This window comes from Cantharellus anzutake, assembly GCF_015039405.1.
Source record: "Cantharellus anzutake strain C23 chromosome Unknown EI90scaffold_6, whole genome shotgun sequence".
Lineage (NCBI taxonomy): Eukaryota > Fungi > Basidiomycota > Agaricomycetes > Cantharellales > Hydnaceae > Cantharellus > Cantharellus anzutake.
Genome location: NW_024066956.1, coordinates 238525 through 263995, shown reverse-complemented (window position 1 = coordinate 263995; position 25471 = coordinate 238525). Strand labels below are relative to the sequence as shown.

At 50.4% G+C, this 25471-nt stretch overlaps 6 protein-coding genes across 6 annotated transcripts; 2 read left to right on the top strand and 4 right to left on the bottom strand.

Moving 5' to 3' along the window:
• Nucleotides 1–967: 967 nt before the first annotated feature.
• Nucleotides 968–1635, bottom strand: EI90DRAFT_3143985 (uncharacterized protein; the record flags this gene model as incomplete). The annotated part of the gene is made up of 3 exons (XM_039065081.1): nucleotides 968–1032; nucleotides 1088–1263; nucleotides 1322–1635. 3 exons carry the CDS (start codon nucleotides 1633–1635, stop codon nucleotides 968–970), a joined length of 555 nt encoding a protein of 184 aa, XP_038921164.1.
• A 398-nt stretch (nucleotides 1636–2033) lies between these two features.
• Nucleotides 2034–3414, top strand: EI90DRAFT_3117383 (putative methyltransferase-domain-containing protein; the record flags this gene model as incomplete). Its single annotated transcript, XM_039062988.1, has 5 exons — nucleotides 2034–2377; nucleotides 2432–2552; nucleotides 2612–2896; nucleotides 2981–3068; nucleotides 3131–3414. The coding sequence occupies 5 exons, from the start codon at nucleotides 2034–2036 to the stop codon at nucleotides 3412–3414; spliced, it is 1122 nt and encodes a 373-aa protein (XP_038921163.1).
• A 506-nt stretch (nucleotides 3415–3920) lies between these two features.
• Nucleotides 3921–17211, top strand: EI90DRAFT_3151075 (fatty acid synthase). Its single transcript, XM_039065700.1, has 20 exons — nucleotides 3921–4129; nucleotides 4217–5558; nucleotides 5618–5921; nucleotides 5976–7377; nucleotides 7440–8369; nucleotides 8423–10126; nucleotides 10179–10274; nucleotides 10324–10525; nucleotides 10577–12214; nucleotides 12271–12508; nucleotides 12568–13335; nucleotides 13396–14102; nucleotides 14156–14666; nucleotides 14717–14797; nucleotides 14851–15574; nucleotides 15634–15821; nucleotides 15874–15961; nucleotides 16015–16387; nucleotides 16435–16739; nucleotides 16795–17211. Exons 1-20 carry the CDS (start codon nucleotides 4040–4042, stop codon nucleotides 16828–16830), a joined length of 11727 nt encoding a protein of 3908 aa, XP_038921162.1. The 5' UTR covers nucleotides 3921–4039; the 3' UTR covers nucleotides 16831–17211.
• A 134-nt stretch (nucleotides 17212–17345) lies between these two features.
• Nucleotides 17346–19099, bottom strand: EI90DRAFT_2254144 (uncharacterized protein). Its single transcript, XM_039052769.1, has 3 exons — nucleotides 18777–19099; nucleotides 18501–18720; nucleotides 17346–18443 (listed from the first exon to the last, which is right to left on the bottom strand). Exons 1-3 carry the CDS (start codon nucleotides 18928–18930, stop codon nucleotides 17666–17668), a joined length of 1152 nt encoding a protein of 383 aa, XP_038921161.1. The 5' UTR covers nucleotides 18931–19099; the 3' UTR covers nucleotides 17346–17665.
• Nucleotides 19100–19939: 840 nt separating this feature from the next.
• EI90DRAFT_3286073 (fungal-specific transcription factor domain-containing protein) lies at nucleotides 19940–23176 on the bottom strand (the record flags this gene model as incomplete). Its single annotated transcript, XM_039067000.1, has 6 exons — nucleotides 19940–20295; nucleotides 20352–20947; nucleotides 21002–21626; nucleotides 21682–22208; nucleotides 22273–22879; nucleotides 22928–23176. 6 exons carry the CDS (start codon nucleotides 23174–23176, stop codon nucleotides 20152–20154), a joined length of 2748 nt encoding a protein of 915 aa, XP_038921160.1. The 3' UTR covers nucleotides 19940–20151.
• Nucleotides 23177–23473: 297 nt separating this feature from the next.
• On the bottom strand, nucleotides 23474–25270 carry EI90DRAFT_2990121 (uncharacterized protein). The gene is made up of 6 exons (XM_039056080.1): nucleotides 24716–25270; nucleotides 24530–24658; nucleotides 24382–24475; nucleotides 24173–24327; nucleotides 23987–24117; nucleotides 23474–23927 (listed from the first exon to the last, which is right to left on the bottom strand). The coding sequence occupies exons 1-6, from the start codon at nucleotides 25057–25059 to the stop codon at nucleotides 23581–23583; spliced, it is 1200 nt and encodes a 399-aa protein (XP_038921159.1). The 5' UTR covers nucleotides 25060–25270; the 3' UTR covers nucleotides 23474–23580.
• Between the last annotated feature and the right edge of the window lie 201 nt (nucleotides 25271–25471).

Below are 25471 nucleotides of genomic sequence, written 5' to 3'. Positions count from 1 at the left end.
GGCGAAAAATTGCATAGGGCGCTATATGACGACGTCAGATGGATGTCTTTAGTAAAAGGCGAAAGACATGTGCCTGATCCAACGTCATCGCGCCTCGAAGTTAGAGCATAGGTTGAAATGGGTCGGCGTCCGCGAAGATCATTTTCAATTGAGTTGTGGGACGTGCGGCCAGTGAGAAGCCAATGCGTGGGAAAGGATGGGGTCATCCGTCATCCACCTGGCTCACTATGTTAAAGTGGCACAACCGAGCTAGGTCAGATCTGAGCACGATACCACAATACGTTAGATATCGTGCCCCCTCGCGGCTTAAATACATCGGAATCGTGTGGCAAATAGAGAGAGGAAAAGCTATACAATAAAGGACCAGTAGACGAAATGTATACCGACAAAAAGAACAATGCTAGTCTGTAAGAGTGATCAACGTCATTTTCCGAAACACAGAGATGATGGTTGAGGTTACGCAGTAAGAAACTTGTTGAGGCGAACAATCGAGGTTATTCCTAGTCCAAAATTAAATCGGATGTTGGAAGACAAACGATGTGAATGGACGGGGATGGGATCGAGCTGAGAATGCAGGAGTAAAGAAATTTGAGATTGGAGAGATACAGCCATGGAATGGGGAGGGAGAGATGTTTTAAACAACAACGGGGTGACGTGATTGGATTAGTTTTGTGACGGACACACAGAAACCATATGTTACGCGCTGGGATCGATGCAAGTCGTTCACAAATGACTCCGCAGAGCAAAGAAGCGCACAAGAGCAGCAAAGTTACATGCATTCTTTCAAACCGTTTAACACAACACTCGGGTGACACATACTTTTCCATGAGCCGAGCACGATCTATGCACTTCATACCCATCAACGTGAAAAAGCGGTTAAACACAGAGAAAAAATAATCAATCGCGCCAGCATCTGCAGGGCGGAAGACCTGAATACACTCGACATTCTTAAAGTAAGATCCAGCACTTACAGAATCCAATATCCCTCTTCTACGCGAGCCTCGACGTTCCCGAATGCAACAAGGGCTCCCTCTAAAGAAGATACCTAATCAGAGGCAAAGATTATCAAGGAACTGAGCAAGCTTACCCAAGTGAGGTGCTGTCTTCCCTGGGACACTGATACCGTCAATGACTGCTATAGCGTGGTGCAATCTCTCGCCGCTCTCCTCGTATCCACCATCTACGGGTCTTCGTCCTTGTGGGATATGTCCATAGGAGGCAGGGACCCATTCATGGTCCTCCGTGACAGGTAAAAGGTCATACCTGTGAAAAGACAGGATGAAGCCGATGACGGATCGTTATATAAGGAGATAATGCTGACCTTCCATAATGGCCGTATTCAATTCCCCCATATGGAACTCGGACAAGAGGATCGAGATGAGGTCCAAGCTTACAAGGATGAACACTCTTTTCCAGTATAGCCGAGCCGACCCAGACGCCTTGGCCTCCAGCGTCGCGGAACGGAGGTGGGCCACTAATGTTGGGAGCTGGAAAGGGTGAGTTCGTTTCCGTTTGATAACGACGTCCCTGTGGCGGGACTGAGCCGATATGAGATCCACTTCCACCTGGTGCTATCGGGTGTAGTGGACTCCCAGTGGCGCCTTCGTAGTGTTGGTGTCCTTCTGACGTGTACATATTGTGAGGCGCGTGTCGGGAGTGATCGTACGAGTAGTGAGGCGTTAATAAGGAAGCTGAAGCTGCTGCCGCTGCTGCAGTGTGCGGTGCAGGAAATTCAGGGTGTAGGCGATTGAGCTGGCAAGAAGACGGCTGTGGACTGGGTGTCCTCGATGGATGTGGGCGATGGGAATGACAAGGCTGCGGGCTGGGTGTCCTCGATGATTTGTGGTGTTTCTTTTCCTTTTTGTGCTTCTTGACTTTGTAGTAAGAAGGCTCCGATCCGCTTTCACTGTCTGATGACCCCATGGATGCAGGTGAGCAGTGCGATAGTGGGAGGATGGGGTTTAGATGGGGTTTATCTACCTTACTGAAGCTGTGCAAGTTACAGGGTTCGTGACAGGGTGTGACAAGACTGAATGCTCGTTGTTGCCAAGACAGCACGATTCCAGATCGATATTCGCTCACCCAGCGACCCAGCGTCTCTTGGTCCGGCCAAAGCACAGCCAGGGGGTGCTAAGGGATTCGATTTCCTGATGCGGCTTGTCAACATGGACACTGGGACCGGTGGATCGAGCGTGCATCAGATATACAACTTTCCAAGGGGGATAAGCATTTCCAAAACGTTATCTCGATGGCCAAGTGACTTCGAAAACCAACGCCATAACGAAGATGACATAAAGGTATATCAGGACATTCACGAGGATGAGATGGGTGGAGTGGAGGAGGACATTGATGGGTATGGAATCGCAGGCAAGTTATGGTGGGTTGAGTATACACTATCGCATTTTGAGCCCTCATTGTTTGCGTAGAATAGGGAGGCAGCCATCGATTTAGGGACCTACATGCGACCCTCGTCCAAGGTTGAAATGGATCCGCCATGCTCTTTCACTTCACGGAATGAGAAGAGCTCGAGGACTGTGTTGGAGCTTGGTGCGGTGAATTTTTCTCAATTTTAGTCGCGGCCTTTGATCTGACTCAGACATGCATCTCTTAGGGTACTGGCGCAGCTGGCTTATTTGCTGCTGCGAACATGGACTCGGAAACGGGGGATCTTGTCATCCTCACTGATCTCGAGGAAGTTGTGCCTCTATTGAAAAAGAACATGCAGTTCGATTTGGATCGACGAAAGACAAAGGGACTGAAAAGGGCTGAGGTATGGGCGAGGGCGGTTCCATGGGGCGACAAGGCTAGCTGGGAGGGGCTGCGTGATGAGTTGGGTGTGTCTTTGGTAGGGCCAGAAGGTGGAAGGGAAGTGACGCATATACTTTGCAGCGACGTGGTGAGTGATTCCCTTTTCCGGGCTGATGATCCTCGGTTGGTCGGCTTTTCCGCTGAATTCTCATTTATATCTACTCTCACTCAGGTTTATTTTCCGGCGTTGCTTGCACCTTTACTTCGGACACTGATATGGATCACCGAAGACTTTAAGGGTGCTGAAATACTTATCTCGTGTGGGTTATTGTGCTTGGTATGCCTGGCACGCAATTTTTTTTTTTCATCTTTTTCTGCTCAGGCCGTATACGGGAGATGGCAAAAGAGGCACCATTCTGGCACGCATTTGGAGCATGGTTCGCGTTCGAACCCGTTATCTGGCGAAGCACGGATTCTAATATCGGGGACGGTGTATGGAAAAGATTTGGTGCCCAAGATGAGACCCGAATATTTGTTGGGCATCGGAGAGCCGAAACGTTGGGGAGGAATAACAAAATTGGGAACATGAGTGACATAGATCTATTGACAACCTGGAGGCATGAGAGTTTTGAGATGATATTGCTGATGGAGATGGAAGCGGATTAGTGATAGGGTACGTTGTTCATCAAGCGCAGTGTAGGGGGGGTTCAGGGAAGAATATCGGATTGAATGTTGCAGGAGCTCGGAAATTTTCCTAAATTGGGCTTGTATTGTGAATTAGGCGCTCCATAAGAAAGATGTGCTAAATGCGTGTCCGGGAAGATATAGCAGGGACGGGGAAAGCACGTGTGGGTTATCTGACCTACCCCTTGCCGGCAACAATTGATAGCATGATTTCGCACTGGGGCCACAAGTGACCTCATGTGTATTGTATTGCAAAGCCTGTGGGATTTATGCTCGACTTGTTTGGGACCACCCCAACGGCTGCAGCGGTGTTCGGTGCCGTGAGGAGCGACAAAACCGCGGGGTGATTGAGCATTGGACAACGCACACAACAGAGTTTTTACGATTTATTTTGGCTGATAATAACTGCTTCTCAGCAATCGGCTCGTCGCCGGAAACAAATTCATTGGGGTTCGTGTCAACTCCCCAGAGAGTTTCAATTCAATAAGCCGTGATTGAATAGAGAGCTCAAAGGTTCAAAATCCCAGTTGGATTTGACTTTCTTTCCCTTCTCTTCACTCTCATCCGCCATCCTTTGTCTGCTCTTAGAGGTTGGGAAGCGACCACCATGAGCGTCACTTTTACCAATGGTGGTGACCAGAAAGGCGATGACACTATTCTTCTACGACCACTCATCTTGCAAAGGGGTTCCACAAGGGTGCGTATTTGGCGCCCAATTTAACGCGTTCATTTTTATCATCACAACACTTACTGTATGTTGTCGTGCTTGTTTACATTCGTCTAGGTGGCTCTCCCTGTCACTACTGCTGCAAACACATGGATCGCAGCAGAAGTCTTGCGCGACGCTTTCATTCATTCCGTCCAGGGTCAAGAGGACCTCCCTGCCGACGACGATACTCAAAGCTCCAGCAACGAATTAATCTTTACTGCCAAATTTCTTGGCTTCCTCTCTCGGAGCATCAACAGTTCCTCAGCATCACATCTCGCTGTTTTGCGCTCGGCGCTAGAATATTTCACGTCGTCCCATCTCGCATCGTCCGACATCCATACCCTTGCTGCTTCTTTTGATCCCGACAATCGTAAGGCACTGCTTACAAATTATTTTGCTGCGTTAGCGCTCTTAGAAGCCCACTCCAATGATGTCCCGCGTGCCCCCCCATCTGCCCTCTTCGAGGCCGCTAAGCAAGGAAGGGCCAACATTTATGGTCTTTTCGGCGGTCAAGGCACGAATGAAGTTTATTTTGACGAATTACAGAACCTTTATGACATCTACAAGCCTTATGTGCAAGATCTTATTTCTGCCATCTCCGAATTAGTCCTTGTCCCAGCAGCAGAAAAGGCCACGGATGAAGGGATTAATTACTACGCTCACGGATTAGACGTCCTTTCGTGGCTTGAAGGCAAAGCGCCTCTACCTCCCTTAGACTATCTTGCATCCGTTCCAATTTCCTTCCCCCTCATCGGCCTTACCCAACTCGTGCAATATCTTGTCACTGCTCGTGTTTCGGGGCTTGAACCAGGCGATCTTCGGGCTCTTATCGCAGGCGCTACCGGCCATTCTCAGGGTGTCGTTTCCGCAGTCGCAATTTCCGCCTCAACTACGCTCGCCTCGTTCACGGGAAACGCGTCCAAAGCCGTCAAGTGGCTTTTCTATAGTGGTCTTCGTGGTCAGGAGGCATTTCCCGTCCTCAGTGTCGATCCAAAGATTGTCGGTGACACAGTTGAGGGTGGCGAAGGGACCCCGGCTCCTATGTTGGCTGTTTCGGGTCTTGATCGTAAACAACTCGAGAAGCATATCGATGCGACAAATAAACATCTGCCTGAGAACTCTCAGCTTTCCATCAGCTTAAACAATGGGACGAAGGCCTTTGTCGTCACCGGTCCCGCTAGGGCTCTCTTCGGTCTAGTAGTAGCGTTGAGGAAAATCCGTGCTCCTTCGGGTACGGATCAAAGCAAGGTTCCGTTTAGTCAGCGCAAGGTTGTGTTTTCTATGCGGTTCTTGGTCGTTGGTGTGCCGTATCACAGCCGCTACCTTGCCAGTGCGACAGATAAGGTTGTGCGGGACCTTGAGGGGGAGCTCTGGACCGCTGATGAATTAGCCGTCCCCGTTTATCACACTGAGGATGGTAGGATTTCCTTTCATCTCTTTCTTCAATCCCTGTACTTATCGCTGAAACTCTGATAGGTTCTGACCTTCGTGAGCTCAAGACGTCGCTCACTCGCTCGTTACTTGATCAAATCTTCACACTCCCCATCTTCTGGCAGAAGGCCACGAATTTCCCTTCAGATGCTACCCATGCTTTGGACTTTGGTCCTGGTGGCCTCAGCGGCATTGGTCCGCTTACTGGGAGGAACCTCGAAGGGCGAGGCGTCCGTGTACTCGTCCTTGGCGAGAAGGGCAGGAACGGTGCCGAGGTTTATGATGCGAGCGGTGTCAAGTACGAGGATTGGTGGAGCAAGAAGTGGACACCCAAGCTTGTTAAGACCAGGTATGCTCATTGATTGTCTTCATTGATCGCTTCTGAGCATGGTGCCCCTCCCAGCACTGGTCAAATCTTCATCGATTCTCCATTTTCTCGCCTTCTCGGAAAGCCTCCGATTATGGTCGCCGGTATGACCCCTTCCACTGTCAAGGCAGGCTTCGTTTCTGCCATCCTCAGCGCAGGCTACCACGTCGAACTTGCTGGAGGAGGTCATTACAATGCTGCTGCTGTTCGCGCTAAGGTTGCCGAAATCCAATCTAACATCCCCCCTGGCGTTGGTATCACTTTGAATTCTTTATACATCAACCCCCGCCAGTTTGGATTCCAATTCCCTCTATGGCAGGAGCTGAAGCGCGAAGGTTTGCCCATTGAAGGTTTCTGCGTTGCTGCGGGTATTCCTAGCACTGAGAAAGCCGCTGAGATCATTGATGCACTTCGCGCCGCTGGTATCAAGCATGTTGCTTTCAAACCTGGTTCCGTTGAGGGCATCAGACAGGTTGTAGCCATCGCTGCTTCCAATCCTGATTTCCCTATCATTCTGCAGTGGACCGGCGGTCGTGCAGGTGGGCACCACTCCTATGAGGACTTCCATCAGCCTATCCTTGCGACATATGGTGCCATTCGTCAGCAACACAACATTTCGCTTATCGCTGGTTCCGGTTTCGGAGACGCTGAGGGTACATGGCCGTATATCACCGGTGATTGGTCCGTGGAAGGGTATGGCGTCCAGCCAATGCCTTTCGATGGTATTCTCTTCGCTTCGTGGGTTATGATAGCCAAAGAGGCGCACACATCCGATTCTGTTAAGGAGCTTATTGTTAAAGCTTCGGGCGTCACTGATGCCCAATGGGAAGGGACGTACCAGAAGGAGACCGGTGGCATCCTTACTGTGCAGTCCGAGCTCGGGGAACCGATTCACAAGATTGCGACTCGTGCCGTTAGGCTTTGGAAAGAGTTTGATAATTCTGTGTTCAAGTTGCCAAAGGAGAAGCGTGCGGCGTGGCTAAAGCAGAATGAGGATTCTGTCATCGAGAAGCTTAATCGCGACTTCAACAAACCTTGGTTTGCGCAAAAGAAAGATGGGGAGGTCGTGAAGGATCTTGGGGATCTGACGTATGAGGAGACAGTCCTTCGGCTCGTTCGTCTGATGTACGTTGAGCATCAGAAGAGGTGGATTGACCTTACGCTTCGAAATCTCCTGGGAGACTGGTTACGTCGTGTCGAGGAGCGATTCGCGGGTGTCAATGGCAAGCCGAAAAGATCGATTCTGCAAAGTTATTCGTCGCTCGATGAGCCCGAGGCTTTCTTGAAGACGTTCTTTGGGATATATCCGGAATCTCAAGAGCAGTTACTTGCTGCTGAGGATAAAGCCTTTTTCTTGTCGATTGCCCAACGGCCTGGTCAGAAGCCAGTACCTTTCATTCCTGTTCTCGACGCTGGATTCGAAGTCTGGTTCAAGAAGGTGCGTACTCTGGCTTTTCTTTTGCCCGTACCGGGGTATGTTCCTAACTCTGCCGCTCTCAGGACTCTCTTTGGGCAGCGGAAGACATAGATGCCGTCTTCGATCAAGATCCTCAACGTGTCTGCATTCTCCAGGGTCCCGTTGCCGTCAAGCATGCCAAGGTCGCTAATGTCCCTATCAAGGATATGCTTGGTGGTGTTCAAGATGCCCTCATCAAGAAGCTCCTCGATCGTTATTACGGTGGTGACGAGAGCAAGATCCCTACTGTCGATTATATTGGTGCCTCACCTGCGAAAGTGAACCCTACCCTTGCGGATGCGTACGAAATTGAAGTCACATCAACAAAGGATGTGATTACGTATAAGATTGGGTCGGTTGTGCCTCCAACAGAGGAGTGGCTCGAGAATCTTGCTGGACCTGAGGTGACCTGGCTTCGTGCCTTCCTTCGATCCACCAACGTCGTTCAGGGTTCGGGCTACCTCGCCAATCCTCTTAAACGCCTTTTCTCTCCCCGCCCCCATCAAACAATCACTGTGAACTACTCTTCCGGTATTCCGGTCGCCTTCTCTGTTCGTGGTGCAGCCCGTTCGTTTGGCACGCACAAGCCGGAATTTGAAGCGGTCAGTGTGAAGTATGATCCCACTTCCCGATACATTGCCGTCACCATTTATGAGGATCGTATGGATACCTCTGTCCCTCTCCACTTCGCTTTCATCTACCGCCCCGATCAAGGGTATTCACCTATCCATGAGGTTGTGGAAGGTCGCAACAAGCGCATCAAAGAGTTCTACTGGAAGTTATGGTTTGGCGACGATGAAATTTTGCCGGATATTAACATTCGTGATAAGTTTGTCGGCCCTGAGGTTACGATTGATGCGGCGACTGTTGAGCGATTCTGCTCGGTCATCGGAAATCAAGGTGAATCGTTCAAGGCTGCTCGATCTGCGGAGGTTGAAGCTCCTTTGGACTTTGCCATTGTTACCGGGTGGAAGGTCAGCCTTTATGATTTTACTTTTGGTACGTACGACTGACATTCGTGTTGTAGGCTATCATGCAAGCTATCTTCCCTGATGCTGTGGACGGCGACCTATTGAAGCTCGTTCACTTGTCTAACGGCTTCCGGGTCCTTAACTCGGCTCGCTCTTTCGGAGCCGGCGATGTCTGCCATGCCGAAGCTCGGATTGCATCGGTTGCTAACAGCGACAGTGGTAAGACGGTCAAAGTCGTCGGTCAGGTTATTCGCGAAGGTGTGCCAGTGATAGAGGTGAACTCCGCCTTCTTGTACCGTGGACGTTTCTACGACTATGAGAATACGTTCGAGATTGTCGATGAGCCTGACTATGTCGTTAGCGTCAAAGACGCTCCTGCCGTTGGGATTCTCATGTCAAAGGAATGGTTTGACTGGGAAGATGGCGCGAAACCGCTCCTTCCGGGAACTAATCTCATCTTCCGCGTGCAAACTGAGATTTCTTACAAGGACAAGGCCAGATTCTCGGCTGTCTCTGTCGTTGGACGTGTTTACGTCCGCGATCAACTTAAAACGCTCATTCCCGTTGCCTCGGTTGATTACTCTGCCGGCGTATCACTTGGCAATCCCGTTGTCTCCTATCTCCAGAGGCACGGCGAGGTTCAAGGGCAGCCTGTGCTTTTCGAGAACTCGTACACTCTCACCAGTTCTAAAGTCCCCTCCATTTACGTTGCGCCCGCCTCGAATGAGCCTTATTCCAAAGTTTCAGGCGATTTCAATCCTATTCATGTCAACCCTTACTTTTCTGCTTATGCTTCTCTTCCTGGAACCATCACGCATGGTATGTGGTCTAGTGCCGCTACCCGAAAGTACGTCGAATCCGTTGTCGCTGAGGGCCACCCCGAGCGCGTCATTTCGTACGACGTCGGTTTCGTGGGTATGGTTCTCCCAGGTGACGAAGTTTCCGTCAAGTTATCCCACATTGGCATGAAGGCTGGCAACATGGTCGTCAAGGTCGAAACCACCAACCAGCACGGCGAGAAAGTTATTGAGGGTTCTGCCGAGGTTGCTCAGCCCCCTACCGCGTATGTCTTCACCGGCCAGGGTTCGCAGGAGCCTGGGATGGGTATGGATCTTTACAAATCGTCCCCTGCTGCTCGTGCTGTTTGGGATAGTGCCGATGAGCACTTGCTTGCAGTTTATGGGTTCTCTATCATCGAACTCGTCAAGGGGAATCCGAAGGAGAAGACGATTCACTTTGGTGGTATTAAAGGTCAGGCTATTCGTCAACGTTACATGGATATGTCGTACGATGTGATGGACAAGGACGGCAACGTCAAGACACTCCCTCTCTTTCCGGACATCAACCTTCGTACCCCGAAATACACCTTCAATCACCCCACCGGTCTTCTTTTCGCCACCCAGTTTGCTCAAATTGCCCTCGTCGTTACTGAGAAAGCCGCCTTTGACGATATGAAATCGAAGGGTCTCGTCCAAGCCAACTGCGCCTTCGCTGGGCACTCTCTTGGAGAGTACTCTGCTCTCGCATCGATCGCTGATGTCCTCCCTATTTCGTCCCTTGTTGACGTTGTCTTTTACCGTGGCATTACGATGCAGCGTGCCGTCGAGCGTGATGCTCAGAATAGGTCGAATTATGCCATGTGTGCCGTTAACCCGAGCCGCATTTCCAAGACGTTCAATGAGCCTGCTCTACAAGAGGTTGTCGATGTTGTTGGTCGTCGCAGCGGAGTTCTCTTGCAGATTGTGAATTACAATGTTGAGGTTAGTTTGTCAAGATTTGAAGTCAGTAATAATTACTAACCCATACACAAAGGGCTCGCAATATGTCTGCGCTGGCGACCTGCTGGCCCTTCAAGCACTTACCAATGTTCTTAATTATCTCAAGAAAGAGAATGTGGACATCGAGAAGGTATGTGATGCGTCGTCGTTCATTATCCAAATTTTGACTCCCTTCACAGCTTGCCAAGACTCTTGGTGTCGAGAAGGTAAAAGAAATGCTTCAGGATATCGTCGACAATTGCGTCGATTTGGCCAAGAAGAAGCAGGTGGCGGAAGGCCATATCACACTGGAACGTGGATTCGCCACGATTCCACTTCCCGGTATCGACGTGCCTTTCCACTCTCGTTATTTATGGGCTGGCGTCATGCCCTTCCGCGCATGTATGTTGTGCTTTCCGTCCTTTGTTTTGCCCACCTCTAACTCTGTCGTAGATCTCTCGAAGAAAATCAATCCCGCCCACCTTAATCCAGATCTCCTCGTTGGGAAATACATCCCCAACCTCATCGCCAAGCCATTCCAGGTCACAAAAGAGTATGCCCAACTCATTTACGATCAAACCTCTTCTCCCCGCCTCGACAAAGTTCTGAAGAACTGGGAGCGTGAACACTGGGCCAGTGTCGAACAACGCCAAAAACTTGCATACACGGTTCTCGTCGAGCTCCTCGCTTACCAGTTTGCTTCTCCGGTTCGCTGGATCGAAACGCAGGACCTTCTCTTTGGCCATTTCACCTTCGAGCGTTTGATTGAACTTGGCCCTGGTCCCACACTTACCGGCATGGCTGCCCGTACCCTTAAGGCGAAATACGAGGCTTCTGATGACTCAGTCGGCCGTACTCGTGTCATTTACTGCCATGCGAAAAATCCCAAAGAGATTTACTATCAATTCGAGGACGAGGCCTCTCCCGAACCCGCTCCAGATGCGGCAGCGCCCGCCCCTGTATCTGCTCCAGTTGCCGCGACCCCTGCGTCAGTCGCTGCCCCTGCTCCTATTGCTGCTCCTCCAGCTGGCGGGGCTGCAGCTGTTGCCGATGAGCCCCTCAAAGCAGTTGATACTCTTCGTGTCATCATTGCCCAGAAGCTCAAGAAGAAATTTGACGAGGTTCCTCTCTCTAAGTCCATCAAGGATCTCGTCGGTGGCAAGTCAACTCTTCAGAACGAGATACTCGGTGACCTCAACCTCGAATTTTCTTCCGCTCCCGAAAAGGCTGAGGAGCTTCCCCTCGATGAGCTCGGATCGTCGCTTGGCGGCAATTATTCTGGGCAACTCGGCAAGCACACCAACAGTCTCATCTCGCGTATGATCGGTGCCAAGATGCCTGGTGGCTTTAATTTGACTGCAGTGAAAGCATACCTCAATAAGACCTGGGGGCTTGGACCATCACGCTCCGATGGTGTGCTTCTCCTCGGTCTCACGGTTGAGCCTGCTTCGCGTCTTGGTTCCGAGGCGGATGCAAAGTCATGGTTGGATGGCGTTGTCGCTACGTATGCTCAAACTGCGGGCATCTCGTTGTCTTCTGGTAGCGCTGGTGGCACAGCAGGAGGCAGTGGAGGAGCCGTGATCAATAGTGAGGAGTTCATCAAATTCCAGGCTGAGCAACATGAGTTCGCGCGTCGTCAAATTGAATTGTACATGCGATATTTGGACGTGGACTCTCGGGAAGATGCTCGCCGAGCTGACAACACCAAAGTAGATGCAGATGCCCTCCAGGCGAAGCTTGATGCCATCGACAAGGAGCACGGTGACACCTATATCAGAGGCATCATGCCTGCTTTCGAGCCCCTTAAAGCCCGGCACTTCGACTCTTCATGGAATTGGGCTCGTCAAGAAGCCCTCATCTTATGGTACGATATCCTTCACGGTCGCATCTCCACGGTCGATCGCGACATCACTGCCCGGTGCATCACCATCATCAATCGTGCGGATGATACTTTACTGCGTTACATGCAGTACTACGTTGACAGATGTGATCCTTCTCGTGGCGAGACTTATCGTCTTGGTAAGGAGTTCGGTCAGCAGTTGATTGACAATTGCCGCGAGGCGTTAGGCAAAGCTCCACTGTACAAAGATGGTAAGTGGAACTAACATTGTCCATTGACCAGTTGATCTTGACTGCTTCTCCTTTAGTCACGTTCCCCACCGCTCCTCACACCGAGGTTACCGAGAGGGGAGATATCGTTTACAAGGAGGTAGTTCGAGAAGGTGTGCGTAAACTTGAGGCTTATGTTGACGAGATGGCTACCGGCGGTGGCCCTTCTTCTGCCGTTAACATCCAGAAGGTGCAGGAGGATGTTCTTAAGCTTTGGAATCTCGTGAAGTCACAACCCGAGATTAGCCAGGAACAGAAGAATAGAATCAAAGCGCTGTACGATGGCGTTGTCAGGTCATTGAAGAAGGGGCCGAGTGACACTCGTCCTCGGGCAGTCCCTCGCACTCGCCGTTCCTCTTCGCAATTCCTTCGTCCCCAGATCACTACCCCCCCACTAGCCTCTCTGATGACAACACCCCTCTCCTCCATCTCAAACGGAAATCTGGCCCCAACTGGGAGTATTCCAGCAACCTGACCAGCGTATATCTCGATGTCTTGAATGAAATCGCTACTTCGGGAACGACGTTTAAGGACAAGAACGCTCTGCTAACTGGTGTCGGGAAAGGTTCCATTGGCGTCGAGGTCTTGAAGGGGCTTCTCTCTGGTGGTGCTCACGTCGTCATCACCACCTCACGGTACAGTCGTCAGACTGTTGAGTACTACCAAGGGATCTATCAAGCATTCGGCAGCCGCGGTTCCGCCCTTACCGTTGTTCCCTTCAATCAAGGGTCTAAGCAGGATGTGGAGGCGTTGGTTGATTACGTCTATTCCACATTAAACCTTGATCTTGATTACATCCTTCCTTTCGCTGCCATTCCGGAGAACGGACGTGAGATCGATGGGCTGGATGATAAATCTGAGCTGGCACATCGTCTCATGCTTGTCAATCTCCTGCGCCTTATGGGTGCCGTTAAAGTCAAAAAGGCCAACCGAAACTTCGTCACCCGTCCGACGCAAGTCGTTCTTCCTCTCTCTCCCAACCATGGTCTCTTCGGCAATGATGGTCTCTACTCTGAGTCAAAGATTTCCCTCGAGACATTATTCTCTCGCTGGAGTTCAGAGAGCTGGGGTGAATATCTCGGTCTTGTCGGGGCTGTGATCGGGTAAGTAATTTGATCATTCTCATGTTTGGAGTGTCCTCCTTACTTCCCACTCTTGCTTAGGTGGACGCGCGGGACAGGTCTCATGTCAGCTTCGAACACTGTCGCAGCTCAGCTCGAGAGCTTCGGCGTTCGTACCTTCTCTGCCAAGGAAATGGCGTTCAACATCCTAGGTCTCATGCATCCCCTCCTCTTCAGCGTCACCCAAGTTGAGCCCATCTGGGCTGATCTCAATGGAGGAATGGATCGTCTTTCGGACCTCGCCGAAATTACCACCAAAATTCGCAATGATCTCAATGCTGAAGCTAGCCTGCGGCGCGCCATCACTCGTGATAACTCTGCCGACTACAAAGCTATCAATGGATCGAATGCCGATGACGCACTTCAGAGCGTCCCAGTCACCCCTCGCGCCAACTTCAAATTCGAGTTCCCGAAACTCGAAACTCCGGAATCTTTGACCGACCTCTCCAAACTTCAGGGCATTCTTGACCTTGATAAGGTTATTGTCGTCACCGGCTTTGCTGAAGTCGGCCCTTGGGGTTCTTCCCGTACTCGCTGGGAGATCGAAGCCCGAGGAGAGTTTACAATCGAAGGCTGTATCGAAATGGCGTGGCTCACTGGACACATCAAACACTTCGATGGCAAGCTCAAGAGCGGTAGCCTGTATGTTGGCTGGGTGGATGCCAAGACCGGAGAGCCGGTAGATGACAAAGACGTCAAGTCAAAGTACGAGAAAGAAATCCTTGCCCACTCTGGCATACGCCTCGTCGGTATGAGATGCACCACCTTTTGAGCCCCCTTACATTCTGACGATGTGCCGTAGAGCCCGAACTGTTCAAGGGTTACGATCCTAACAAGAAAGGCTTCAACCAGGAGGTCGAACTGACGCACGATCTTGAACCACTGGAGGTCTCGGAAGAGCAAGCTCAGAATTTCAAGCGTCAACACGGCGATAAATGTGACGCATGGGCGCAGCCTACGGGTGAATGGTTCGTGCGTTTCAAAAAGGGCGCTCGCATCCTTGTTCCGAAGGCAGTGGCCTTCAGCCGCCTTGTGGCGGGCCAGATTCCAACGGGCTGGCACGCTGGACGCTACGGAATTCCTGACGACATTATCGCGCAAACGGACCGCACGGCATTGTGGGCTCTCACTTGTACCGCAGAAGCTTTGATCATGTCTGGTGTTACGGATCCTTACGAACTTTACAAGCACATCCACCCCTCCGAAGTCGGTACTTCTTTGGGGAGTGGTATGGGTGGTATGGAAAGTTTGTCGGCCATGTTCAGGGATCGTCGTGAAGAAAAGGATGTTCAGAAAGATATCCTACAAGAAACGTGAGTCCAGTCGTTCTTGATCCCTACAATGTCTGAGATGACTTTCTTAGTTTCATCAACACTGTCGCTGGCTGGGTCAATCTTCTCCTTCTCTCGTCCAGTGGACCAGTCAAGATTCCTGTTGGTGCTTGGTGAGACCATTCTGAGCTCTCCTGGCACTTCCCCTTTGACATTAGTATTCCAGCGCTACTGCTCTTCAATCTCTGGAGATTGCGAGTGACACCATTATTTCTGGAAAGGCCAAGGTTATGATTGCTGGGGGCTTCGATGATTTCAGTGAGGAGGGCTCATTCGAGTTTGCTAACATGGGAGCGACATCAGACTCGAAGACTGAATTTGCTATGGGACGCGAACCAAATGAAATGTCTCGTCCGACGAGCAGCACTCGTGCGGGTTTCATGGAAGCACAAGGATGTGGTGTTCACGTGCTCATGAGTGCCAGAACCGCACTTGAGATTGGTGCTACCATCCGCGGGGTCGTTGCTTTCACCTCAACTTCGACCGATAAAGCTGGACGCTCCGTCCCCGCACCTGGCAAAGGTGTGCTCACCATTGGGCGGCAGGTTCGGTCCAAGTCCGACATTCCTATCCTCGATCTAGCCTACCGTTCTCGCCAACTTGCATTCCGCCGAAAGCAAATCAAACAATGGATTGAGAACGAGCACGAACTCCTCAAAGGAGAGGTTGAGCTCCAACCCGAGTCATCTCGTGAAGAGTACCTTCGGGAGCGTGTCGCTGCTATCGAGGCCGAAGCTGCTCGTCAAGAAAAGGATGCCCTTGCTACATATGGTATGCTGGAAGGGAGCGATCCTCGCGTTGCACCTCTGCGTCGCGCTCTTGCTGTATGGGGTCTCACACCTGATGACTTGGGAGTTGTCTCTATCCATGGCACTAGCACGATGGCCAACGTATGCATTTCTTCATTAGTTCGGCCCAACCTAGCTGACTGTGTTTCCAATCTAATTAGGAGAAGAACGAGACGTCAGTGTACAATGACGTCTTCACCAACATCGGGCGCACGCCTGGCAACGCTATTCCTGTCATTGCTCAAAAGAGTCTTACTGGTCACCCGAAGGGCGGAGCCGCTGCATGGATGTTTAATGGCATTTGCCAGACTATCCTCTCGGGCGTCGTTCCGGGCAACCGCAATGCCGAGTGAGTGCCCCTTCACTCACCTTCTGACGCGGGACTCAAACTTCAATTAAAGTAACGTTGATATCAACCTGAAGAAGCACGAGTTCCTGCTATTCCCTTCGAAGACGATCCACACAGATGGCATCAAGGCTGGCATCATGGTAGGAATCTGTGTGAATACTCAGTTGTGAATACTCATTCTAGTTATCAACAGACGTCCTTCGGTTTCGGTCAAGTTGGTGGAGCCGCTGTTGTAGTTCATCCTCGCTACCTTTTCGGCGCCATCGACACCACACGCTACGCTAAATACTGCAAATTAAATAGGGAACGCGCCCTTTCATCGTACAAGGCTATGAGTGAAATGATGATCCACAACAACCTTGTTAAGATCAAGGAGCACCCGCCGTATTCGACTGAACTCGAAGTCCCAGTCCTCCTGAACTCTGCCGCTCGTGCCTCTCCCGATAAGACTGGCAGCTACTCATTCTCAGAACTTCCTTCTTCTGTACCTGTTGACACGGCCAATGCTCAGCTTGCTGCTCAGGCCCTGAAGAGTGCCAATATTGCCGGCGTGGGGGTTGATCAGGGTAAGATGCTGTCCCTTCGTCGGTGTTTCTACTTACACCGATTCTAGAACTTATCTCGTCCGTTCCCTCCTGGAATCCCACCTTCGTCGAGAAGAACTACACCGATGCTGAAACTGCATATTGCAGATCGCAACCTAATCCATCTGCCTCTTTCGCCTCGCGCTGGGCTGGAAAGGAGGCTGTTTTCAAATCTCTGGGAGTCGCCGGAAAGGGTGCGGGTGCATCCTTGAAAGACATCGAGATACTCCCCGAGCCCTCTGGAGTGCCCCAAGTTATCTTACACGGGGACGCGAAAGCCGCCGCCGAGTCAAAGGGGATCACCAAAATCCACATCTCATTGAGCCACTCAGATGTGAGTGTTTGTATCCGTCGCTCATCACGGAGATGACTGACATGACCATTACTAGTCTGTTGCTATCGCGTTTGCGCAGGCATCCCTCTAATTCATCCAGCCCTCTCTGCCTCGTCGCATTCCATTGTCATTTACTTTGCATCAACTTCGCGACCTTTTTTGTAGTGTTTTTATTTCGTTCCTTTCGTAGACGGTTACCAAGTAGAGTATTCCCACTATATTCAATGCGATTCGAGCCCCAAGGCATTAGAGCTGCCCGCGCTCACGCAGGTCCCCCTCAGATTTAAGGCCCGGCAGCTTCAATCCAACGACGACGCCCCTTCCCCGCAGTATGTGATTTCTTCAAAGCCCACAGTTGGTTGAGCCATCACGCATCGATAACAGGATAGATTATTATTCTGATGTTAGTCAATGAATTGTTTTTATAAACATGCAGATTGCCAAGTCCGAAATAAAACGAAGAGTGCTCAGTAACAAGGTTGGAAGGACGAACGAAGAACCTCTACTGAAAATCATAACAATGCTTCAGCACAAAAAATTTGAGAAATCCCAGCCCGAGAGATCATCGCCACTCAAAGATAATTGCAACGCATTTTGCCCCGCGCAGAGGTCACCAAATGACAAGGCTGCAGACAAGGTATGGTCCGATGCAATAAGGTCATCCTTCGAATTGGCATCGGAAGAAACCTGAGACCCTGTTGACTCTAGCAGAATAGGGTTGAGCGGTTCATTGAAGTCGATGGGGGTTGTAAGAGAGTTCAACAAAGCAGAGAACTCCTCTTCACTGAGGGAATGAGCGGATGAACTCGGTGCGCATGCGGAATTGAATGAGGACAAAGTAGTTTGAGCATCATCCGAGGTAAGCAGAAGAGCGCCGAAGTCAGTCATAGGCAGCTGCGTGAAATATGACAAGTCGAAGTTCCGATCTAGCGTCGCCAGAGGATCGAACGAGCCCGAGGGACAAGAAGCATCAGTAGAGACAAATGGAACGATGTTCTTGGATCAGTGATGCTGTCAAAGAAAGATTTCTGCACAGAGGCAAGATCCTCGATGACATCAGGATTCTGCTGGCAGTAGTCAGAAGGGAACAAAGGGGGTGTGATGAGGGGTGTGTCTGGAGAGGAGATCGAGGAAGAAGAACACGAAGATGCCGAGCCCCCGAAGACAGAAGAACGGAGGTTAAGGGGACTGCTAAAGTACGAGGTCTGCGAACGGCGGGGGCTCCTGGCATAATAAGAGCTTCCCTTCTCCTCTATGATTCTACCAGTTGCTGAGGAGTAAATGTATTTGCCAATTATCTTCTCGACAGCTCTCGTGAGAGAGCGCCATGGAAAGACCTTCACGTCCTTCTCGATATTACGAGGACGAGGCTGAGGGAAGGACATGATGAGATTGAAGAAATCGCTCTGCTCGCTGCTTGTCTTGGAGATTGTTGTCGGCTTGAAGCCCTCGACATTTCGGCGAATGCGATTCTTCTCCTCGATACTGAACTGAGTGCCAATGAAAGCCTCAAGAAGGTAGATAATATCGACAGAAGTGAAATAGCATTCATCGTTCTCCGGGCAATGGATGCAGCTGATGGCAATAGTGCCACTGGTATACTCCTCCTGCTTGATAGGAGCAAAGCTGATACGGAGGCTCGCTCCGTTTTGCTGACGCCAGAAACGGACGAGTCGGCGATGTGCATGATATTCCTCGTGGGACCTTGAGGACACGACTTGTAAATGTGAGTTTCCAAAAATGATATATAATGTAACGTACCAGTTGGTAGCCATCGAGGCGAGATCGCCATCCATTTCAAAGTTGACTGGGCTCCGGATATCTGCCTGTTCACACTGCTGTTCTGCCGCAGGGGTCACAGGCGTGCTATCTAGATCCCACTGGTTACCCGAAAGGACTGAAGGACGTTTGGCGATCCGACCATCATCCTCGCACTCTTTTGCGCGTTTCCCAAGGGTCGAAGAAAGCGATGATGTCGCATCTGTACCATAAAGGAGTCAGCAAAGACGGACCGGAGACGTTTCAAAAGGTACTTACCACCTTTGAGATCCTTCACGTTGAAGATTCCAAGAGGAGCGGAGTCAAAGATTTCGTCATCGCGGAATGCTTGAATGGAAACCTTGACAGTACCAACAACGTTGGAAGGGACATAGCCTCTAAGTTCAACAGTGTTCTCTCCAACGGACATCATAACAGTCCTAGCTGGCGAACTATCAAGATAGATCTTCAGCTTAAGAACTCTTGTGTGTTCGACTGGACGCGAGCATAGAATAAACCGCTCTTGGGACCGAAATCGAGAACGGACCAATTTTCAAGGTGGGATGTAACGATGTTGCTAGCAGTGGCCCCGTTTGATCCACCATTGGACTCGCATCCAGTGATGGCATTCTGGGGCTCAGCAACAGGAGTAGCGGCAGGTGAAGGCGTCGGAATCCTTGGAAGAGCAAGGGCGGAGAAGAATGTGGAAGATGCAGTAGTGGTTTCCATCTTAGAAGTGAGGGAAGCTGACTGAAGTGAAGGGGAAGATCGCATGGACAGGCCTGGCTTTATACCCTACAGGGACTACAGCGATAAGAAAGTAGACTGATGGCTTTCCAATCGGCCCAACTTAACATCGAATAGCCAAAACCGAAACATCAGGTCGGTCAAAATCATAACACACAAAGCATTCTTTCACGAAGCGCCTGGAGCTAGAGGCGACATCAAGGAGCACGAAGATGAGCAGTCTTCAACACCCCGAAGCTGCTAGAGGTCAGTATAGAATATGCCATCGTAACGTTATATTCCTCATGCCCCGTATTGTGTGGTGTCAAGTCTGAGACTATGCATGTTTCATCCGCACAATTCGGTCTGGGTCAAATTCTGATCAGCCGAAATTGTCTCTGTCAAGCTTCAGCGCCTGCAAGGGAGAACTAATATCCCCCTCAACTACATCTTGCCTCACAGGATACGTATGGGCTTGTAGTATGGGCTTGTAGCTGCGACTAATTCCCGAAGGACTCGCACAGAAGTTTGGCCATTGGGTCAACGAATTGTAGGCACGCCGGATGAGTTCTGCAACACATGCACATGTTGATTCGTAGTCCACAATCACCTAGACCGCTGTAGAGACGTTCCTATTCAAGTCTACCATGCAATGTCCCATCTGGGGCGCTCAACATCAAGTTCGTGAGGCATGGCAATGTCCATTTCCGAGGATTACTCTAGTCTAAAGCCTAATATGACTCATCATTCAAAAAATAACTAACCAACAAATCGTTTACAAGTCAGACAAAAGGCAACAAAACGAAGTCATAATAGTTCATGAGATCAAGAAGAGGCGAAAGGGCGGAAACACAGGCTAACGATACATGACCGCTCAGCATGAAACAATACCAACTTGGAATCGATTGGGACCACGGGAATTGGTTTATTAGATGTACGGATGATCCGGTTTCTCCTGATGTCCCTGAGTCTGTCTCCTATGACGGACTTCACGTGTATCAAAATTAGGGGTAAACGCGTTCGGTATATTTTCATAATATGTCACGTTCGTCAGCAGCTCCGGGATGCGTTGCTGTAACGGGGAGATAAATGTTAGTAATGTGCAGAGCGGAGATATCTGATACATACCGAGGGCATAGTGACGCTTTGGTGATGCTGATCTCCACCTTTGTCGATGTCAATCCCTCCTCCGAGGTGGTTATACACCTCTTCAACGATAGGATTTTCGGTGGCCTGCGCATGAGCCTGCAATTGTTTCTGCAAGGAGTCTGGCGCCTCCCTTCTCGCATGATTCGGCTCCCCCAGTCCAGTCTCAAGCGGTGTATTTCCTGGTCCCGCCTGCATGACTTCATCCAGTTTGGGAGGGGCATTAGACGACAACACTTCGGACGAGATCCAAATGTGCTCTGGATACCAGAGCGGAGGCGAAATTGGACCAGCGGCAGAGAGCAAAGTGCCATAAGTCCTATGCGCGAGGGAGGTAACGAGCTGATTCTCGCGGTGCTTGTTGGTCCACCTCCAGCGGAAGTGAGGAACAATCCGGATAGCCATTCCGACGTCATCAGCGGCCAGACCAAGGGCAAGCGTATCGACCTTGATGATAGTCGAAAACGTAATCAGAAGAGCAGCGACATGGATTGGGATTGGAGAGACGAAGAATGCGACCTCTGGGTAGCGGGTGAGGTCCGCATGCAAAATGATAACATTATGAGAGGTTATGGCGGCTGTAGGCATGTATGACTTAGCAACCGTAATCCTTAAATAAAGTACTTACTCACCATCATGAAGGGCTTTGTATCTCACATGAGATTCAATATTTCGACTGCATACGATCGCTCGCAGCAGGAACATACGTAAAATAGTATATTTGAGAAGCGATAGTCCTCGATCCACGTTCACCTGGCTGGTGACTGGCACCCTGGGAGGATTCTCCAGCGAAGTACCACTGGCATGGGTAAAGAATTGCTGGTAAGGAGGCGGCATCTTCTTCCTCCATCGCTCAAGAGAGCGCTCCACCTCGATCGAACGAAGAATCATCTGGTCTGCCGTTATTTGGCCAGGGCGATAAAGTGAGTTGACGATGTCTCCCTGAATGTGGAGGAGCTCGGTGGATAGCTCGAAGTGTTCAGAAAAGACCTCCAGCTGCTCCCCGTTGGGACCCATAATATAACGATTTGGGAACGGGGTGTTGAAATCCGCCTTCTGAATGCACAGAGGTCGACCAAAAATAACGGACGTCCCTCGGTCATGAATGAGGCAGATATACCATAAACGCTTCCTTTCCTCGGCTTCCTCAGGCGTGAAAAGTTTATCGAGGCCACCATCTGGATCGTGATGAAGTCCCAATTCAATCGCTACACGCATCATGTTCCCAACAATCCTCCAAAGCGAGCCACCCTCCTTCTAAGCGAAGACCCGATGAGACTGGATTAGCCTTCGTTCTAGCATCCACACTCACCTCGATATACAGATACCAATGAAGCAAAATAAGAGCCTGCAAAGCCGTAATTCCAGTGAGTAAATGAGGCTTTACCATAAGAGCAACCATGCTGAAGTGTGATGCTCGAGGAAAGCCAGGTCGTTCTTCGGGTTGAGCAGCGTGTTGCCTCTTGGTTTCCTCATGCAGAGCACCTAGAGCTAAGACAAGATAGGTACTAAACAAGAATCCAGCATCCTCCATTAATGCCTTCACGCGCGCTGATGGTTGAGAAGACTTGTTCTCCACATAGTCGTACATTGCTTCGAACACTTCCATGAACGAGTGACGAACAAAGACTGGGCGATGAGGATTGAGGTCTTGGAAGTAGGCCTCAACGCAGTGACGGGCATAGACGCGGTCACGAGGGAAATAAAAGTCTTTCTTAACGTGAGCAGGTCGTTGAAGGGGCTCCTTGTTCCAGAGTTCACTGTCCCAGACTGCTGATGGGACTTCAGGAGGATTGGGAGTAATACCCTCAATCACATCGTCGGGCATTGGTACAGCTACTAGAATCCAATATCATAAGACCATCATGAAAAGAAAATAGAAACTAGCCCCGAAGGGACTCACCCGCCTGGAGTCCGTTAGTCACTACTTTGGTCACGCCAAAGGCTTTGGTGTATCCATCGGCAGTCGTCATATCATTCCCCATAGGATCCTGACCCTTCCAAGTGTTATCTATATGCACAAGCATAGGAGGCGGCGACGTAGCCATGCTCACCCCATGCATACTGGGATCATACGCATTATTGTTCTCCCGAGGCGGGCCATGCAACGGGACGCCCATCGAAGGACCAGGCTGACCGACCACCATAGATTCGGGCTGACCAAACTGCTCTCCCTGGAATTGAGGCGGTGGAAATGGTGGGCCTTGTGGGAAGTGATTGCCCGGGCCAAACATTGGAGGCGGAGGCGGTTGGAAGACGTGCGGCGTCCATGGTGCGTTAGGGTCTGGAGGTGGTGGGGGAGTTACACCGTAGTTGCTTAAATGATAGTCAAGGTACTCGAGCTTGAAACCCGGAATAAACTTGTTGAGAAGAGCAGCGCATTTGTCGATCTGCGTCTCAATAAGGTCAGTGTAGCCACGAGGTTTGAGGGTCTGCCTGTGTCTATCTTCTTGGTTGCACTCGACTCCAGCAGCCTCGCACGCAGAGCAGCTAGGATGCTTGGAATCACACTGAAACACAAAGGGAGTAAAAGTGTGGATGTATCAGTAAGCGCTCACAAAATCTCCGCAGTGACGCGTTGTCACCAAACATATAGCGAAAGGCACCTTAATCTTCTTTCTGCGGCAACGCGCACATGCTTCATGCAGACGCCTGAGTCGGCGAGGCTGGACTTCAGTCCCATCCTCCGGCTTCTTGCGTTTGCGGGCAGCGGGTTTTACCGCTTCCTCAACAACAACATTGAGCATAGGAGGTGTCGTCATACGAGGTGGCATAGACCCCGGCGGCGGGATGGGGGGTTCTTCCATAGTGCTTGCTGCTAGGTTGCAGTCAGTGTTACGGTTGCTGCTGAGCACAGAGAGGTTGGGGGAACTGAGTTGTGGTTGACTTTAAAACTCCGCCTTAATAAATTGCACGCGACATAAACGGGACAAACAGCCCCAGGGTATCAGATGACGACCGAATTACTATTTCTCGACTCGTCGGACGGCGCCCAAAGTGTCTTGGGCAACCCAGCAACGCCATGACCGCCTGAACCTTCTCGGCAATGAGCGTCGGCTGGCGCCGTCGCTGTCGGCGACGACCGCGGCACTCGCCAGTTTCAAAAATAAAAGAAAGCAGGTTTCTTGTGATTATGATACATAGCTTGGACTGTGTACGCTACAGCGAAGGAGTATAATAACAACGCTAGTAAAATGACGTGTATAGACTATTATCTGCGGTACGGCATCTCATCTTCTTCGTACGGGAGAACAAGATCCTGCCCGTCTCCCATACCTGAATCTGAATCGGAATCATCCAGAAGAACCAATGGACCCCTGCTCTTCTTCCTTCCCTTATGGGGGGAGGTGGGGCCAGATTCGACAATAATACCCTCCAAAACAATCTCCTGCCCCTCGGCCTCACGCTCCGCCTGGACGACGGAGTCGAGCTCGTCGCGCCAATAATACCTCAGCCCGACTGGGATCAAGACAGCTACAACAATGGCAGACAAACCCAAAACGTTCCTCCAAGACACCAGCCTGAAATCTTTGGCAGATGTCATCTGGTCAAGACTTCCTATATATTAGACCATCAGAAGTTCAGCCGGCACAGCATCGGCCATAAAAGTAACATACCCCCAATAGTGGTATGAATCACAGTGACGCCGATCATCCCAAAGAATGTTGAGACCCAGAACTGCATCATACCGATGCCCAAATGAGGGCAAATGACATTCACAACCCAGTGAGGCGGGAAGGGTGCGATCCTACGCAACACAATAAGCGTGACATTGACGCTGGGAGCGCCGTTGGATAAAATACCTCAATATGATTAAGAATGATGTTAAATTGGCTCTTTGAGTCTCAACTTTCAAGGCCCATCGATCAATCTTATTCTTCCATTTAGGCGTAGCAAGAAGAGCTGGCCCAAATGCAGCAGATATCGAGTAGCACAGCGTAGCACCTGTAGCAATACACTAGTTTGAACCTTATTAACACGCTGAAAGAGCAGTGATGAAGTAGTTACTTACAGCGCAGCATAATGGAAGCGCGCGATGCATGCCCCACACAGCACCCGCCAGAATAGAAAGATACATGGAGCCTGGTAATGAAAATGCTTGGAGACTGTTGCGAAAAGAATGAGACTGAGTCTCACGCTGGCAAATAAAAGAGACTCACAAAAGATATACAACAATGAAACATAATAATGTCCTAAGTGGGTAAATGGTCTTATATTTTTTTAGCAATCCATTGAGGACTTGCAATTGCTCAAACGATGTTGGAATACCAAGTTTTTCCCTGTCATCCCTGTATGTAATAATCAGTTCAATGAGGGTAAGTGTGCAGGTGGTGAATCATATGCACCCTTCTAATCTAGGCAGAGCGAGCCAAAGCGTGCCCCAAAGAAATACCACGCATATTAAAAATATCCCAGACACACCGATTCCGGCCCGTAATAATGGCCTCCCTGACAGCCAGCTCCCCCTCCCATCTATTCCGAACGAGCCATCACCATCACCAACTGGTGACGCAGTGCTCCCATATGTCCGTCGACGCGAAGAAATCTTTCTCGAAAGCGGGCCCAGCAATACAAAGTTCTCGGAATGAGATGGAGCGCCCTCGATATCCCTCCTGTATCCACCCCGAACACCAAGAGAAGTAATAGAACGCAGTGTATATGACGAGGCCAAATGTGGGTCACTCTCCATCCAGTGATGAAGCAGTAGGGAGGGATCCCGACTCTCTGTTGCTGCAAACGTTCTCAAAGTATCGTACGATGCGTTGGGAACGACAGTCAATTCTATCACAAATGGACGGGATTGAGATGCAAAACCAAACGAACGGAGTGAGAACGCGGGATGCAAGCCAACATGCAGTGGGGCTGCGCGACTCCAAGACCAATGTGTGACCGGCAGTCACAAGTCACGGTCACGCCTCGGCCTCAGTATGCTGGACGTCACAAACAATATTGTAAAGATGGCCATGCACAATGCAGCTGAGATTTCTCCACAAATTAGATCTGTTGTTGATTCTGTTGACTCGTTCTGATGAACTGACTGGCCTTTGGGGATCTCTGTTTGGTGTTTCTAACGTTGCAGAACTGATCTGAATTTGGGCATC

Excerpts from the sequence above, each read along its gene's own strand:
- EI90DRAFT_3151075 (XM_039065700.1), top strand. The coding sequence starts at position 4,040 with ATGAGCGTCACTTTTACCAATGGTGGTGACCAGAAAGGCGATGACACT. Across the intron at positions 14,667-14,716 it reads AAAGATATCCTACAAGAAAC|TTTCATCAACACTGTCGCTG; the intron begins GTGAGTCCAGTC and ends TGACTTTCTTAG. Across the intron at positions 16,740-16,794 it reads TCTCATTGAGCCACTCAGAT|TCTGTTGCTATCGCGTTTGC; the intron begins GTGAGTGTTTGT and ends GACCATTACTAG.
- EI90DRAFT_2254144 (XM_039052769.1), bottom strand. The coding sequence starts at position 18,930 with ATGATGTCCGTTGGAGAGAACACTGTTGAACTTAGAGGCTATGTCCCT. Across the intron at positions 18,721-18,776 it reads CGTGAAGGATCTCAAAGGTG|ATGCGACATCATCGCTTTCT; the intron begins GTAAGTACCTTT and ends TTTATGGTACAG. Across the intron at positions 18,444-18,500 it reads GCCTCGATGGCTACCAACTG|GTCCCACGAGGAATATCATG; the intron begins GTACGTTACATT and ends CGTGTCCTCAAG.
- EI90DRAFT_2990121 (XM_039056080.1), bottom strand. The coding sequence starts at position 25,059 with ATGGAGAGTGACCCACATTTGGCCTCGTCATATACACTGCGTTCTATT. Across the intron at positions 24,659-24,715 it reads GCTCTGCCTAGATTAGAAGG|GGATGACAGGGAAAAACTTG; the intron begins GTGCATATGATT and ends TATTACATACAG. Across the intron at positions 23,928-23,986 it reads GATTCATACCACTATTGGGG|GAAGTCTTGACCAGATGACA; the intron begins GTATGTTACTTT and ends TCTAATATATAG.